At 43.2% G+C, this 18,404-nt stretch overlaps 1 protein-coding gene across 1 annotated transcript in view; it reads right to left on the bottom strand.

The window, feature by feature from the left end:
- Positions 1 to 604: 604 nt before the first annotated feature.
- The window catches only part of trpc1 (transient receptor potential cation channel, subfamily C, member 1), a 34,173-nt gene continuing 16,373 nt past the window's right edge, over positions 605 to 18,404 (bottom strand). Inside the window, 6 exon segments of the mRNA XM_024000101.1 lie at positions 605 to 1,217; positions 1,379 to 1,573; positions 2,081 to 2,282; positions 2,623 to 2,807; positions 5,282 to 5,431; positions 5,513 to 5,652. Coding sequence (XP_023855869.1) covers positions 990 to 1,217; positions 1,379 to 1,573; positions 2,081 to 2,282; positions 2,623 to 2,807; positions 5,282 to 5,431; positions 5,513 to 5,652 — 1,100 coding nt within the window. The 3' untranslated portion in view covers positions 605 to 989.

The following is an 18,404-nucleotide window of genomic DNA, read 5'->3' as shown; positions in this document are numbered from 1 at the left end:
GGAGTGTCATCATTCATTCATTTACAGACCAGCAGTGCGTTGTAATATGTCATGTTAACAGTGCATATAAGGGCCTCCCGAGTGGTGCAGCGGTCTAAGGCGCTAGAGGCGTCACTACATCCGGGTTCGATCCCGTTTCCTCCGACACATTGGTGTGGCTGGCTTCTGGGTTAAGCGAGCAGTGTGTCAAGAAGCAGTGGAGCTTGGCAGGGTCGCATGGCTCTTAACCTTTGCCTCTCCTGAGTCCGTACGGGAGTTGCAGCGATGGGACAAGACTGTAACTACCAATTGGGGAGAAAAAGGGGTAAAAAAACAAACTAAACAACAACATTTATATCTGGCCTACATAGAGTATGTGGTAACTATGGCCAGGTGTGGAGGCAGCTGTTAGTAGGGCAGTCGTGAACGCTCCACTGAGCACTGGGAATGGTCAGGTGTGTTTTGACCAGGGAAGTGCTGGCTCTGAACAGTGAGTAACATTCACAGATATTTCACAATTAAAACCAACTGGCTCCGTCCTCGTGCCAGCTGAGCATGTGATGAAACTCAATATTTATCCTCTAATCGTTTCTCACTGCCAAGACAAAAAGTCACAGCCAGTCTGTATTTTCCATTACATTTTATTAAGTCCTTTGTTGAAAACAATGACAATTTTAGAAAACAAGTAGGATGACTAAATATTATTACATAAGGGATCTGGGTGAATCTGGAGACTTTGGTGCAGAATATATATATATATTTCCAGTGGAGTTCCAGGTTTAAATGTCTCTCTGTGACTGGACACAAGGTCATTTCTGAGCATGCTAGGGTCAGAGATAGGACCCCCTGGGTGAAGAAGCTGACAGGGCTGGTTGGGGTTGATGTTGGGGTTGAGACCAGTCTTAGCTGGCCGGTTGAGGTTGGGTGGAGGTTGAGACCAGATCAGTTCTAGCTCCAAGGGTAGAACATGGTTGGGTTGAGGTTGGGTTGAGGTTCAGATCAGGTCAGTCTTAGCTCCGGGGGTAGAACATGGCGTACTTGGAGGTTCTGAATCCCAGCAGGTCTCTCATCTCGTTGCGGAACTTGGAGAGGTCCTGCCGCAGGTCGTTGAGGTTCTCTACGGTGGCCTGGTCGGTGCTCTGCATCTTCTGCCTGGTGGACGTCAGGTAGCGATGGACCAGACAACACATGATCTTCTGGTAGTTCTCATCACGCTTCCGCTTCAGGTTCCTCCACTCCTGGATGGATGGGACAACAACAACATGGGAGGTTAGGACTGGAGACTGAACACAGTGTCTACTTATCTGGATATCATGGGAGGATAAGATGAGAAACGGTCATACATTTAAAGTATACAGAGGTATCACTTCTTGATTGGATAGTGTCCCGTCTCTCTTACCTTGAGGCTGTTCTGTCTCTTGACCTTCCCCGTGGAGGTGTGGGAGCAGATCCATTTACTCATACTGGTCAGAAGGTAACACACAGTCTTGGGGGAGGGTAGGATGTTGAAGGGCGGCGGCAGGGTACACTTGTCGTCAAAGTAGCTCAGCCACAGCTTGGCGCGGGCAAACTTCCACTCCTTATCCTCGTGGTTCTAGCGGATTCGGGGGTTTAGAGGGAAATGGAATGAAATGGGAGATTTAGGAATTCACTGAGAAAATAGGGGAACGTGTTAATCGACAGAGAAATGTTAAGAAATCACTACCATCTGTTACACTGAAGTGTTCTTGGAGTGGAGTTGTGTTTTTCATTCAGAATGATGATTGTTGAGTTGATGATGGGTAAATGTAATTTATGAAGCATTAAAGTTGATTCATTGATGTGAATTATACGGCTGATCTTTGCCTGAACTCCAAACACCGAATCGAAAATAAAGTACTCCAAATGAACACTTAGATACAGTGTTATAGATAGACCAATCAAGTCCTATTGTTTTTGTTGTTGTTGTAACTTGATGGACAATGTCATTATCTGTGACTTGCAGTCACTTCCGGCCAGGTTACTGAAAAGCACTTTGTGACAACTGCTGATGCAAAACAGGCTTTATAAATACATTGGACTGATTTAAATGGTTAATTGATTGATCGTTTGATTGACTTACAGCGATCTGCCTGAAGCTCTTGTGGAGCATGGCGACCAGCAGCTTGGTGAGAACGATGACCACCACGATGTTGTACGTGCCCACGATGAGGGCTCCCACAAATGACCTCAGCTCCTCCGTGTAGTTGATCCGGGTCACGAAGAGAGCCACGTGGGCCAGAGAGAAGATGTACCAGAACAGAGCGTAGCACGTTCCCATGAACCTTTCAACAGGAAAGTCAGAGGTTAGAGGTCAGAACACGGAGTAACAGGTACAGTACCCATGAATCTGTTAACAGGAAGGTTAAAGGTCAGAACAGGGAGTAACAGGTATAGTACCCATGAATCTGTCAACAGGAAGGTTAAAGGTCAGAACAGGGAGTAACAGGTACAGTACCCATGAATTTGTCAATAGGGAGGTCAGGGAAAATATAATGGCATATACAGTAGAACACTGAATTATTGGATCTCTATGGGTCAGAGGTTAACAGTCAGAACAGGTACCCATGAACCTGTGAAACAGGGAAAGGGGAGAGAAAGAGAATTTAGGTAGACTGTACGTACGTGTGGAAGGCATCGTTGCTCTGCTGCTGACAGAAGATGCCCTCACAGTCTTTGGCGGGACTCTTGGCCGGGTCCTTCTGATCCTTCCCGTAGAGCTGCGTCAGGCCGATGGTGAAAGAGATGAGCACCAGCAGGAACAGACCCAGGAACTTACCAAACTCCTGCAGCATCTGGCCAACGGAGATCTGGGAACACAAGAGCACTCTGTCATGAGCTAAATTACCATCTTCTGACCGGGAGGTAACTACTACCTGAGCTGGTCCAATAATAAAACAACATTGTTCATTGCAAAATATTTTTGTTACGGTGTGCGACTCCTGATGAACACAACCTTGGACCAAAACAGACTAGCTAACACACAACCAACCACCCAGGTCAAACAAGTCCAGGGATAGTAGTGTGTACTTATGCCTAGTCATTTTTTCTCTCCAAAAGAGCTACATTGGAAAGCAAACCCCTTTCATTAAGATGTCTATCTTTAGAGTGAGCAAATAAACATGGTCAAATAGTTCTTCTCTGTACCACCTACTGAAGAGAACTGTTCTGTTCAAAACAACCTTGACAAGCAGATACCCTAGCGAGTTGAGGTAGCACACAGATAAACATTGACCAAGCTGAAGGACATTGAAACTGTTCTGAGAGCAGGGTTTAGGTCTCTATATATAGCCCTAAGAGCAAGGCTGGTGGTTTTTATTTATCCAGACCTGTAGCTCCATGGCCCAGGTCTAACCATCCCAAACACCCCTGTCCCACATACACACAGATGGTCCAGTGTGAGAGAGACCTCAGTGAGAAGACACACTCCCTAACCAAGAGCCAACTGGAGTCGAGAGGGACGACCACAAGGTGCAATTCGCCAGGTTGTTTCGGGACAGAGAGAGAAAGAGAGAGAGCTGCTCCTCCATTAGTATGAGTCATTATCTTGACACATGTGAATCTCCCCAGTGTTTCCTCTATCATCTGGTGTGGCGGGTCCCTCTACTCCCTCCGTCCCTCTTAGAAGATGGCTGATTTAGTAGCTGTGGGAGTTCCCTGGTCTCAGCATGATCTGCCTGGCTGTCAGCTAGCCTCTAACCTACTGTACAAACAGAGCAGGAATGTAGGGGGTCAGGAGCTCTTAACGCAGACTAGGGGGTACTGACGCAGGAGGGGAGGGGTGGATACACACACCTTTCAAACACACCTACACACACACACACACATCCACACTTTCCACACATCCACATCCACACTTTCCAGCTAGGAGGGCCTCTGTGTGGGGTACTTCCTCTATAGAAGAGTGAGTTGGCCTCTCTGGGTAGGATGGAATCACCAGGCATAACCAGGCAAGTATTCATTACTACTAACCACACTATAACCACACTACACTGTCAGTCTGCGGTGGGACTACTGACTCAGTGCTTTTGTTTGTGTGTGTGAGAGAGAGAGAGAGAGAGAGAGAGAGAGAGAGAGAGAAAGTATTTGTACATACAGAATGTGTCTAGAATCTATGTATCTATATATGTTAATGTAAGTGGTTGTTTGCGTGGCATGTGTGTACATGTATGTAAATGTGTGTCAGACAATCATTGAGGGGTGTGTCTGCCATGTGAACAGTGATATCACAGTTCCAGCTTGAGTGCACGTAGAGATAGATAGATAGATAGATAGATAGATAGATAGATAGATAGATAGATATATAGATATATAGATAGATAGATAGATAGATAGATAGATAGATAGATAGATAGATAGATAGATAGATAAAAGAGAAGGTCAGAGAAAGAGAGAGAGACGGAGAGCTAAAAGAGGAGAGAAAAAGAAAGACAGATATAGAGAGAGTGACTGACAGAGAGAGAGAGAAAGAGAGAGAGAGAGTGAAGTAAGGTACACTCTTAGAAAAAAGGGTTCTGCGGCTGTCTCTATAGAGGGAACCCTTTTTGGATCCAGGTAGAACCCCTCTGTGGAAATGGTTCTACATGGAACCCAAAAGGGTTCTACCTGGAACCTAAAGGGGTTCTTCAAAGAGTTCTCCTATAGGGACAGCCAAATAACCCTTTTTGGTTCTAGATAGCACCTTTTGGTATTAGGAATATTATTCCAATCCACAGGAGAGTCCTGCTGTCTGATAGGAAAACCACAACAACCCTTTCACATAATAACAGGACATAGGAAATAGTCCTAGGAGCACAATTACCTCATCACTCATTCATAACTGCTTGTATTATAATGAATTGCCATATTACCTTATGTCCATAAATCTAGCCAAATTGAATAGAGAAAAAGAGATTCCTGGCCATAGGAAAATAGGAAATACACACACAATGGAGAGAGCTGGGACTTTCATCCTAGCTGGCAGGCTAAGACAGTGAGGGAGAGGTTGAAGGTTTCTCTAAAGAAATAAAGAGAGACACCTATTCTATGGCACTACACGAACTCCAGCCGAATATTCAAAACAGACTTTCGGCCCAGTGTTGAGGACGGAGGACAGTTTGGAGGAAAAACAATGGCAGAATGAATCTTTATTAATTGGGATGTTCACCAGGGGAATAGTTTCCATGTGAGGTGATGATATAATGATGATGTTGGTGATTGTGCTCCTTCTGCTGCTAGTGGCAGAAGTGATAGCTAATGCACTGTGAGTGTGTGTATTTGTGCGTCTGTTAGTTGGTGTGTGTACCTGCAGTGGGCCCAGTATTGAGCTGGTGGTGTACATGAAGAACAGTCGTAGGTAGCTCAGGACGTTAGCGAAGGCAAACAGCCCCTCAGCCACAAGGATGGGGTGGAAGGCATCCCAATTTTTCCTCTCTGTGTCCTCCACGTTCTTAAACTGGCACAGAGGAGATCACGTTAGTACACAAACACACACACACACAGACGCACACATAGACACAGACACACACAGACACACCTTGCTGTGAGCCACTATCTTGAGGGCGAAGGTGGACAGGTAGAGAGAGTTCATGACAAAGCTCAGCTGATTCCTCGACTCATCCAGGAAGTCCTCCAAGCCCTCGTACCATAGACGCTTCACGTCCGACCACACCATCCCTAGAGGGAAGGAAAGAATTTACCATCACCAAACAGAGTGAAAGGAAAGTACCATAGACCAGGGGTTTTCAAACTGGGGTACGGGACACTCCCACAGCCTCCACAAGGCGGGGGGGGTCCATGCGCCTGATATCAGTCAATTTTTATTTATTTAATAAATCATTTTGACAGTAACCCATCCAAAAGGTAATTCATAAACCTTTTTAATTTCCATATATACTACGAAGCCAAGTTTTTGTATCCTGGGCTTCAGCAATGTGACTAGAAAAAGGTCTTGAAAAAATGTAACTGAGAGAAAAGTATGCGGGATACTGGTGAAGAAATGTCTTGGTCAAGGCTACGACTGCGCCAGTGTAATGAGTGGAGCTTACTCAGGTGGCTCAGGTGACTCAGGTGACTCAGGTGGCTCAGGTGACTCAGGTGACTCAGGTGACTCAGGTGACTCAGGTGACTCAGGTGACTCGGGTGACCCAGGTGTTCAAACGCTCATATCAAACCGAGAACCTAATGCTTCTGTAGTTCTTTGTGAGTTTTAGTTTAGAAAACTATCTCTCCGCAGAAGTGACAGTTACAGGAATGGTAAAAACAGCTCGGTTGCCATAGCAACGTCAGGGAAACTGGGCAGAAGGGAGTGGTGCTTCCAATACAGCAGATCTGTAACATCTCAGGTGCATGTGACAATAAAACAGACACACTGACTGTACAAAACATTAAGGACACCCCCCCTTATACCCTCAGAACAGCCTCAATTCGTCGGGACATGGACTCTACAAGATGTCAAAAGCATTCCACAGGGATGCTGGCCCATGTTGACTCCAATGGTTCCCACAGTTGTTTTAAGTTGCCTGGATGTCCTTCGGGTGTTGGACCATTCTTGATACACACAGGAAGCATTGTGGTTCTTGACACAAACTGCTGCACCTGGCACCTACTACCATACCTACCCAGGTCAAAGGTCATGCCAATTCACCTTCTGAATGGCACACATACAGTGCACACTCCATGTCTCAGTTGAGAAAATGTTTTCACACTTTTACAGTGTTAGTTTTTTGTACAATATCATATAAAACACAAGAAAAACAGAATTTTGACTGCACTGGGCCTTTAAAACTGCAACATTTTCTCTCAGCTCCACGCTAAACTGTGTAGAATTGACCATATTCAATTCACCAAACAGAAAAATTAACAGAGGAATGGGAAAGGCATTTTGTGTTCACCTCGCAAGGTTCTCATTCTTGACATTTTACAATGACTTCCAGATTCAACAGGGAATGCCGTAAGTTATCCCACAGAGAGGCTCCTGGGAATGGTCAGTCTGAGAAATAGAAACCACAGGATTTATGTGTGTAATCTCTACGATCCAGTGAGGTGGGGTTTAGAAGTATTATCCTCCTGCGTGTGTGTGTTTGTGTGTGTGTGTGTGTGTGTGTGTGTGTGTGTGTGTGTGTGTGTGTGTGTGTGTGTGTGTNTGTGTGTGTGTGTGTGTGTGTGTGTGTGTGTGTGTGTGTGTGTGTGTGTGTGTGTGTGTGTATGTGTGTGTGTGTGTGTGTGTGTGTGTGTGTGTATATGTGTATATATGTGTGTGTGTGTGTGGGTGTGTATATGTGTGTGTGTGTGTGTGTGTGTGTGTGTGTGTGTGTGTGTGTGTGTGTGTGTGTGTGTGTGTGTGTGTGTGTGTGTGTGTGGGGGGGGGGTTAATGAAATCATTTGTATTACAAACCCTTTCTGGGTCTTAATGGGACCCACTGTCAGGAACATGAATAGGGGAATGCAGGTTTCTGGTGTATCAGGATTTTTCACACCAAATTTACACGTCCGTTGTTTTGGTCAGGGAATCATTGCAGCTTATTAGAATTTGTTTGGGTGATTTCTTTTTTGGTTCGGGTTGTATCTGACCACACACATACAAAGACACAGCTGTTTGTTCACCCACACTTGCCCACAATTGCTAATAACCAGTGGTGGAAAAAGTAGTCAAAAGTCATACTGTAATAAAAGTAAAGATACCTTCATAGAAAATGACTCAAGTAAAAGTGAGTTTAGTGACTCCGCCAGATCAGAGGCAGTAGGGATGACCAAGCATGTTCTCTTGATAAGTACGTGAACTGGACCATTTTCCTGTCAAAATGTAACAAGTACTTTTGGGTGTCAGGGAAAATGTATGGAGTAAAAAGTACATTATCTTCTTTAGTAAAAGTAAAAGTTGTACAGATACCCCCAAAACGATTTAAGTAGTACTTTAAAGTATTTTTACTTCAGTACTTTACACCACTGCTAAAAACCGATCCGCAACCTCCTGACTATATGTGATAAAGTGAAAATCTGAGGGACACACCCAACCCTAACCAGGAAATAATAGAACATGTGCAGTACAGTCAAATATGGGATAATGAATTTTTGACAGGCCTTGTAGATAGATCTATGTTTCTGATTATAATTTGCAAAATTTTGGTAGGCATTTAGTTAGTCAACTTGCCTATAATTAGATACATGCAACTTTTCTTCAGTCATTACTTGTTGCTCTGGAAGACTAAATAAACCCTTGCTCACCAGAATAACGGCATATAGTGATAGAATGTACATACAATGTAGTTGTCATCTGTAACATTTGTTTTGGCTTTCCTCTTTCTCTCATGCAGAAAATACATTTAGGGAGAAAATGTAAAAAAAAAAAAAAAAACTGGAAAGAATTTACATACAAAATTTCCAAATGACATCAGTTTGACTGGTTTGAAGGAAGTTAAATTAAGTTTGGCTTGGATGTATATTTTATGTGGTTGAAATACTATCAGCTTTTATGATGCTGATTAAGACTGCACCTTTACAGATGGTCCCTAACCACGCATTCATTCCCTCAAGATGCTGAAATAAATAAATAATATTTCTCCACTCCTGTTCCAGAGTCTAAATGTTATAGGCCTACAAGTCAGTGTCCAAATTTCAGGTCCGTGTTCCGTGGACTGGAAAATGTTCCGGGAAGCCTCAGATAATAACATCGATTTATATGCTGACTCGGTGAGTGAGTTTATAAGGAAGTGCATTGGAGATGTTGTACCCACTGTGACTATTAAAACCTACCCCAACCAGAAACCGTGGATAGACGGCGGCATTCGTGAAAAACTGAAAGCGCGAACCACCGCATACAACTATGGAAAGAGGTCGGGGAATACGGCCATCATAAACAGTGTCGTTATTCCCTCCGCAAGGCAATCAAACAAGTGAAATGTCGGTATAGGGACAAAATGGAGTCTCAATTCAACAGCCCAGACATGAGACTTATGTGGCAGGGTCTACAGGCAATTATGGACTACAAAATTAAAACCAGCCATGTCACGGAAACCAACGTCTTGCTTCCAGACAAACTAAACACCTTCTTTGCCCGCTTTGAGGATTATTCAGTGCCACTGACGCGGCCTGCTATCAAGGACTGCGCCCCCCCTCTCTCCTTCTCTGTGGCCGAAGTGAGCAAGACATTGAAACATGTTAACCCTCGCAAGGCTGCTGTCCCAGACGGCATCCCTAGCCGCATCCTCAGAGCATGCGCAAACCAGCTGGCTGGTGTGTTTACGGACATATTCAATCGCTCCCTATCCCAGTCTGCTGTCTCTACATGCTTCAAGATGGCCACCATTGTTCCTGTACCAAAGAAGACAAAGATAACTGAACTAAATGACTATCGCCCCGTAGCACTCACCTCTGTCATCATGAAGTGCTTTGAGAGGCTAGTTAAGGATCATATAAACTCTACCCTACCTGACACCCTAGACCCACTCCAATTTGCTTACCGCCCCAATAGGTCCACAGACGATGCAATCGCAATCACAATGCACTATTCCATCTGGACAAGAGGAATACCTATGTAAGAATGCTGTTCATTGACTACAGCTCAGCATTCAACACCATAGTACCCATAGTACCCTCCAAGCTCATCACCATAGTACCCTCCAAGCTTAAGGCACTGGGTCTCAACCTGCCCTGCGCAATTAGGTCCTGGACTTTCTGACGGGCCGCCCTCAGATGGTGAAGATAGGAAACAACATCTCCACTTCGCTGATCCTCAACACTTGGGGCCCACAAGGGTGTGTGCTCAGCCCCCTCCTGCGTGGCCATGCACGCCTCCAACTCAATCATCAAGTTTGCAGACGACACAACAGTAGTGGGCTTGATTATCAACAATGACGAGACAGCCTACAGGGAGGAGGTGAGAGCACTCGGAGTGTGTTGTTGGGAAAACAACCTCTCACTCAACGTCACAAAACAAAGAAGATGAACGTGGACTTCAGGAAACAGCAGAAGGGGCATCCCCCCTATCCACATCGACGGGACAGTAGCGGAGAAGGTGTAACGTTTTAAGTTCCTTGGTGTACACATCACGGACAAACTGAAATGGTCCACCAACACAGACACCGTGGTGAAGAAGGTGAAACAGCGCCTCTTCAACCTCAGGAGGCTGAAGAAATTTGCCTTGTCACCTAAAACCCTCACAAACTTTTACAGATGCACAATCGAGAGCATCCTGTTGGGCTGTATCACCGCCTGGTACGGCAACTGCACCGCCCTCAATCACAAGGCTCTCCAGAGGAAAGTGCAGTCTGCCCAACGCATCACCAGGTGCAAACTACCTGCCCTCCAGGACACCTACAGCACCTGATGTCACATGAAGGCCATAAAGATCATCAAGGACAACAACCACCTGAGCCACAGCCTGTTCACCCCACTAACATCCACAAGGGAAGGTCAGTACAGGTGCATCAAAGCTGGGACTGAAAAACAGCTTCTATCTCAAGGCCATCAGACTGTTAAACAGCCATCACTAACATAAATTGGCTGCTGCCAACATACAGACCCAAATCACTGGCCACTTGCCTATGTCACATGGCCATCGCTCATCCGTATATTTTATGTACATATTCTTATTCCATCCCTTCACATTTGTGTGTATAAGATAGTTGTTGTGAAATTGTTAGATTACTTGTTAGATATTACTGCATTGTCGGAAGTAGAAGCACAAGCATTTCGCTAAACTCGCAAAAACATCTGCTAACCATGTGTATGTGATAAATACAATTTGATTTGATTTGAGGTAGACTACTATTCCATTTAACTCATCTGAACAGTACAGTTCCCTTGACGTGCCATAGGCTAGTTGAAGTCCCTGCCTTGTGATTATATTACATATACTGTAATATAGCCGGCACTGCTATCATCCACATTTACCACTTCACCAAATCTTTCCCAAACATTAGGCTACTTTTCTGTCCCTCCCTCGCAGCTTTTCTCTTATTGAATTAAACTCTGACAGTACTCTTTTTGCCTCAGTAGATCAACGTGAACTTTTTCTGCCCAAGTTCCCAAAATCATTTGGCAATTGGCGCATTTGGCAGTTGACATATCTGATTTTGGCATTAACGTGAGGCATCTGGCTCCTGGGATTAACAGAATGGGGGAAAGAGAAAGAGGGATGGAGAGAGGGGAGGGATGGAGAGACAGAACAATGGAAATGAAAGGAGGCCATATAATAAAACTGCTCCCTAGACACTGGAAGGAGACACACATCTGGAACTAAAAGGACAAATAAAAATTCTACAAACCCAGTATTCGCCTTAGAATTTCAGCAATAAGAACCAACAGTAGTAAAAGTCTTCAGAAACAGAATAGCAGAAAAACATAAGTAATAGGCAACAACTATCTGTTATTGAACTGCAATCCAATACTTTATTTACATATGCCTACGCCATGGCCATTTTAATAGTCAAAACTGTTGATGATTTTCATTAGATTGATCTCGATCTTAATAACGACTTTGATCAATAACTGATTTGATTACATGGAAAGAAGTATCAGGAAACTGTACATGGATGGATGTGCTGGTCTTGTTGTATTAGTTAAGGAGTATTCCTCCCTCTAGTGGGCTATTTCTGTGTCCTCAAACCCCTAAAACCTGTATCCAAACTCCTCTCTCCCACAGCCTCTAACAAGATTCCTCTCCAGACAGAAAGGCATGTAGAGTAGTGTTCGCTCACTGCCAAGCTACACAATGAACTAGATAATAGACAAGACATTGTTTATTGACATGATCCGTGAGCCAATAGGACCTGTGCTGTACTTTATTTAATTTCCCGTCTAGAAAAGTAATTTGAGCAATGAATCAAAAGAAACAAGCACGTAGCAACTGCAGAACATACTAGAACAATTATATCCCTCTCTACCTCTCACTCTCTGTCTCCCTCTGTCTATCTCTTTACCCTCTCTCTCTCTTTCTCTCTCTCCTTTCCTCTCCTCTCTCTTCTCCTCTACCCCTCTCTCTCTCTCTTTCTTTCTACTGTGTCTGGTATTGAAACAGACTGATTCTCCAGAGAGCAGAGGGATGCTAGAGAGAGGAGACTAATTTGGGAACACAGGCCATTACACTGATTGGATGATCATGTTTTTTGGGCAGCGGAGAAAGTAGAAAGAGAGAAAAAAAGAGGAGATTAGATGAGAGGAGAGGAGCAGAGCAGAGAGGAGGGGAGTGGAGGGAAAAGGAGGGGAGGGGAGAGAGCGAAGATGAGAGGAGAGGGCAAGGGATGGGGAGGAGCAGAGAGGACAGGAAAGGTGGCTGTCCTAGAAACCAATAAGTAGTTCTACAGTGTCATTGATCTGTGTGTGTGTGTGTGTGTGTGTGTGTGTGTGTGTGTGTGTGTGTGTGGTGTGTGTGTGTGTGTGTGTGTGTGTGTGTGTGTGGTGTGTGTGTGTGTGTGTGTGTGTGTGTGTGTGTGTGTGTGTGTGTGTGGTGTCTGTGTGTGTGTGTGTGTGTGTGTGTGTGTGTGTGAGACCAAAGAGCTATCATTCAGCGTGGTGTGAATATCAAATCAAATAACATTTTATTTGTCACATTCGCCGAATACAGCAGGGGTAGACCTTAATGTGAAATGCTTATTTACAAGCCCTTAAAACCAACAACAAAGTCCAAGAAATAGAGTTAAGAAAAAGTAATAAATAAACAAAAGTAAAAAATTTAATTAAAAGTAACACAATAAAGTAACAATAACGAGGCTATATACAGGGGTTACCGGTACTGAGTCAATGTTCGGGGGTACAGGTTAGACAAGATCATTTGTACCTGAAGGTAGGGGCAAAGTGACTATGCATAGATAATGAACAGCGAGTAGCAGCAGTGAAGACACTTGCCAGTTGGTCCGTGCATGCTCTGAGTAAACGTCCTGGTAATCCGTCTGGCCCTGCGGCCTTGTGAATGTTAACCTGTTTAAAGGTCTTGCTCACATCGGCTACGGAGATCGTGATCACACAGTTGTGCTCTCATGTATGCTTCAGTGTTGCTTGCCTCGTAGCAAGCATAAAAGGCATTTAGCCCGTCTGCTAGGCTCGCGCCACTGGGCAGCTCCCAGCTGGGGTTCCCTTTGTAGTATGTAATAGTTTGCACGCCCTGCCACACCCGATGAGCATCAGAGCCTGTGTAGTAGGATTCAATCTTAGTCCTGTATGATGGTTCGTCTGAGGGCATAATGGGATTTCGTATAAGCTCTAGCCTTTAGCTCGGTGCAGATGTTGCATGTAATGCATGGCTTCTGGTTGGGATATGTACGTACGGTCACTGTGGGGACGACGTTGTCGATGCACTTATTGATGAAGCCGGTGACTAGGTGGTATACTCCTCAATGCCATTGGATGAATACTGGAACATATTTCAGTCTGTGCTATCAAAACAGTCCTGTAGCGTAGCATCCGCGTCATCTGACCACTTCCGTATTGAGCGAGTCACTGGTACTTCCTGCTTTATTTTTTCTTGTAAGCAGGAATCAGGAGGATATAATTATGGTCAGATTTGCCAAATGGAGAGCGAGGGAGAGCTTTGTATGCATCTCTGTGTGTGGAGTAAAGGTGGTCTAGAGTTTTTTTCCTCTGTTTGCACATGTGACATGCTGGTAGAAATGAGGTAAAATGTATTTAAGTTCGCCTGCATTAAATTCCCAGGCCACAAGGAGCACCGTTTCTGGATGAGCATTTTCTTGTTTGTTTATGGCCTTTTACAGCTCGTTGAGTGTGTTCTTAGTGCCAGCATCGGTTTGTGGTGGTAAGTAGACGGCTATGAAAAATATAGATGAAAACTCTTGGTAGATAGTGTGGTCTACAGCTTATCATGAGGTATTCTACCTCAGGTGAGCAATACCTCGAGACTTTCTTAATATTAGACATCGCACCCCAGCTGTTATTGACAAATAGACACACACCCCCATCCTTCATCTTACCAGACGTAGCTGCTCTGTCCTGCCGATGCATGGAGAAGCCAGCCTACTGTATATTATCCGTGTCATCGTTCAGCCATGACTCGGTGAAACATAAGATATTACAGTTTTTAATGTCCCGTTGGTAGGGTAGTCTCGAATGGGGATCATCAAGTTTATTCTCCAGTGATTTCCCGTTGGCCAATAGAACAGATGGTAGAGGTGGGTTACCCACTCACCGACAAATTCTCACAAAGGACCCTGATCTCCGCCCCCTGTATTAACGTCTTTCCTTCACATGAATGACGAGGATTTGGACCTGGTCTTGGAGAAGCAGTCCATCCTTTGCGTCGCTCATAAAAAAAAAAAAATTGGTCCAGTTCGAGGTGCATAATCGCTGTTCTGATGTCCAGAAGCTCTTTTCGGTCATAAGAGACGGTAGTAGCAACATTATTTACAAAATACGTTTCAAACAATGCAGAAAAACACACAAAATAGAAAAGTTGGTTAGAAGCCCGTAAAATGGCAGCCATCCCCTCAGGCACCATTATCATGATAGCAGACTGCTACAGATTGTTACAGTACCAGAGCACAGAAAGGGTGGTATAGAGAGGACATGCTGCATCTTGGGATACTCACTGCACAGCTGCATATTCTAATCTGGTCTGGTCTGGTCTTGTCTGGTCTATGCTAATCAATACACTGCGTTGCTATTCTCTACTATTTAATTTGATTAAATTATCTTCTACAGGGCATCTGTTGTGGACTAACCAAAGACAGTGTGACCCTAAACTCTATTGTCACAGAAGGAGGGCAGGAAATGATACAGGAAGTTATACTCAAGTCTGGTTTTAGCCCAATGAGAAGTCAGGAAGTCCTGCTTGCTGAACTCCACCAATGAGGACTGACCTTTAGTTTTTTTCTGGAATTGAGCCAATGCCATACATCAACAGTATTTTTATGCTGTTACATACAGTGCCTCCTGAAAGTGTTCATATCCCTTCACTTATTTCACCTTTTGTTGTGTTATTAAAGCCTGAATTCAAAATGTATATTTCTTCTCACCCATCTACACATAATACACCATATTGACAAAGTGAAAACATGCTTTTAGAAATGTTTGCAAATGTATTGAAAATTAAATCCAGAAATATATCATTTACATAAGTATTCACACTCCTGAGTCTCTACATATTAGAATCACCATTGGCAGCAATTACAGCTGTGAGTCTTTCTGGGTAAATCTCTAAGAGCTTTGCACACCTGGATTGTACAATAGTTGCTCATTATTCTTCAAAGAGTTATTCAAACTCTGTCATATTGGTTGTTGATCATTGCTAGACAACCATTTTCAAGTCATGTCATAGATTTTTCAAGCAGATTTAAGCCACTCAGGAACATTCACCGTCTTCTTGGTAAGCAACTCCAGTGTAGATTTGGCCTTGTGTTTTAGGTTATTGTCCTGCTGAAAGGTGAATTCATCTCCCAGTGTCTGGTGGAAAGCAGACTGAACCAGGTTTTCCTCTAGGATTTTGCCTGTGCTTAGTTCCATTCAGTTTCTTTTTTATCCTGAAAAACTCCCCAGTCCTTAATGATTACAAGCATACCCATAATATGATGAAGCCCCCACCATGCTTGAAAATATGAAGAGTTGTACTCAAGGATGTTTTATGTTGGATTTGCCGCAAAACATAACACTTTGTATTCAGGACAAAAGTTAATTGCTTTGCCACATTATTGCAGTATTACTTTAGTGCCAAAACAGGACGCAAGTTTTGGAATATTTTTTTTCTGTACAGGCTTTTTTCTTTTCACTCTGTCCATTAGTTTAGTATTGTGGAGTATCTACAATGTTGTTGATCCATCCTCAGTTTTCTCGCATCACAGACATTAAACTCTGTAACTGTTTTAAAGTCACCGTTGGCCTCATGGTGAAATCTCTGAGTGGTTTCCTTCCTCTCCAGCAACTGAGTTAGGAAGGACACCTGCATCATTGTAGTGATTGGGTATAATGATACACCCTCCAAAAATGTAATGAATAACTTCACCATGCTCAAAGGGATATTCAATACCTGCCTTTTATTTTATTTTACCCATCTACCAAGAGGCATTGGAAAACCTCCCTGGTCTTTGTGGTTGAATCTGTGTTTGAAATTCACTACTCGACTGAGGGACCTTACAGCCAATTGTTTGTGTGGGGTACAGAGATGAGTTAGACATTCAAAAATCATGTTAAACACAATAAAAAAATGTAAATTTGAGGTGCTGACGTGTTGCACCCTCGACAACTACTGTGATTATTATTATTTGACCATGCTGGTCATTTATGACCATTTGAACAGCCAGAAGAGGACTGGCCACCCCTCATAGCCTGGTTCCTCTCTAGGTTTCTTCCTAGGTTTTGGCCTAGGGAGTTTTTCCTAGCCACCGTGCTTCTACACCTGCATTGCTTGCTGTTTGGGGTTTTAGGCTGGGTTTCTGTACAGCACTTTGAGATATCAGCTGATGTAAGAAGGGCTATATAAATACATTTTATTTAAAAAAAATGTTTTTTACCTTTATTTATTATTATACACAGGGTGAGTCTATGCAACTTATTATGTGACTTGTTAATCAAATTTTAACTACTGAACTTATTTAGGCTTGCCATAACAAAAGCATTTAAGATTTCAATTTTTTTATACATTTTTTAAAATGCTGAAAAATATATTTCCACTTTGACATTATGAGGTATTGTGTGTAGGCCAGTGAGAGAACAATCTCAAATTCAGACTGTAACAAATGTAACAACAAAATATGTAAAAGGTGTGTGAGTACTTTCTGATGGCACTGTAAATGATCTCTTACCTGTGCCTGAGGCTAGCAGGTAACACTGTTGGCCGCAGCACATACACGTTACCCCTCATCTATGTCTGTCACAATAAGATGAAAATACACCCCCCAAAAATACAATGTGGTCCAAAATGATTGCACCCTTCATACAGATGAGCAAAAATGACTGTTTTAAATAAATAATTAAAAAACGGACCTTATTTTATGCTCCAAAAAATGTGACATTATTTTATTATATACTAATACAATTGCTCAGAGAAAGAGATTTTGTTTAACAAGTAATACTTTTCTTCTCAAAAAGGTAAGGGTCAAAATTATTGACACCCCTAAAGATTTGTATAAATAAAGTAGCCAAGTGTCACGCCCTGGCCTTAGTATTATTTGTTTTCTTTATTATTTTAGTTAGGTCAGGGTGTGACATGGGGTATGTTTGTGTTTTGGGTGTTTATATGGTATAGGGGGTGTTGGTTTTAGTGTATGGGTTTGTGTTGAGTGTATGTGTCTAGGATTGTCTATGGTTGAGTGTAGTTGTTTAGGAAAGTCTATGGTTGCCTGATTTGGTTCTCAATCAGAGACAGCTGGTTATTGTTGTCTCTGATTGGGAGCCATATTTAAGGTAGCCATAGGCTTTAGGTGTTTGTGGGTAATTGTCTATGTAGAACGTTTGTTGCTTGTCTGTGCACTTACGTTATTTAGCTTCACGGTCGTTTTTTGTTAGTTTGTTATAGTGTGTCGTGTTCATTCATCTTCATTAATAAAGAGAAGATGTATCAATATCACGCTGCGCCTTGGTCCGTCTCTCCACACGATCGTGACACCAAGAGTTTAGTATTTGGTCCCATATTCTTATAATGCAATGACCACATCAAGCTTGTTGGATGCATTTTCAGTTCGTTTTGGTTGTGTTTCAGATCATATTGTGGCCAATACTAATGAGTGGTAAATAATGTATTGGGTCATTACGGAGTCATAATGACACAGAAAGTTACAGAGGGTCAAAGATCATAACCCCCCAAAAATGCTAACCTCCCCTGTTATTGGTAATGGTGAGAGGTAAGCAAGTCTTGGGGGTTTGATCTTTGACCCTCTGTAACTTTCTCACTCAAAATTATTGACGATTCATTCAGGATTATCTGTAATCATGGTAGCATCCACCTTCATGTAGAAGTCTTTAGAAACATATTATATTCTTATTTACAATAGAAGTGACTCCAGAATGACATAATACATTATTCACCATTCATTTTTATTGCGCACAAAATCATCTGAAACACAACCAAAACGAACTGACAAAAGCAGTCACAAGCTTGATGTAGTCATTGCGTGACAGGAATATTGGACGAACTGCCAAACATTTGACCACTTTATTTATAAGACTCTTTTTGACCCTTACCTTTTGGAAAAAAAGTTGTATTATTTATTTTATACAGTCATTATTGCTCATCTTTATCAAGGGTGTCAATAATTTCAGACCCCACTGTATATTTAAAATGATGATCCAGGGACAGGACAGGAGAGGACTGGACAGGATAGGAGGTGAGAGGACAGGACAGGAGAGGAGAGGAGGGGACAGGAGAGGACTAGACAGGATAGGAGGTGAGAGGACAGGACAGGAGAGGAGAGGACAGGCCAGGCCAGGACGAGGAGGGGAGAGGACCGAAGAGGGGAGAAGGACTGGACGGATAGGAGTGGAGA

This window comes from Salvelinus sp. IW2-2015, linkage group LG14 (assembly GCF_002910315.2).
Source record: "Salvelinus sp. IW2-2015 linkage group LG14, ASM291031v2, whole genome shotgun sequence".
NCBI classification, from domain to species: Eukaryota; Metazoa; Chordata; class Actinopteri; order Salmoniformes; family Salmonidae; genus Salvelinus; species Salvelinus sp. IW2-2015.
This window is presented reverse-complemented; position numbering and strand designations above follow the sequence as displayed.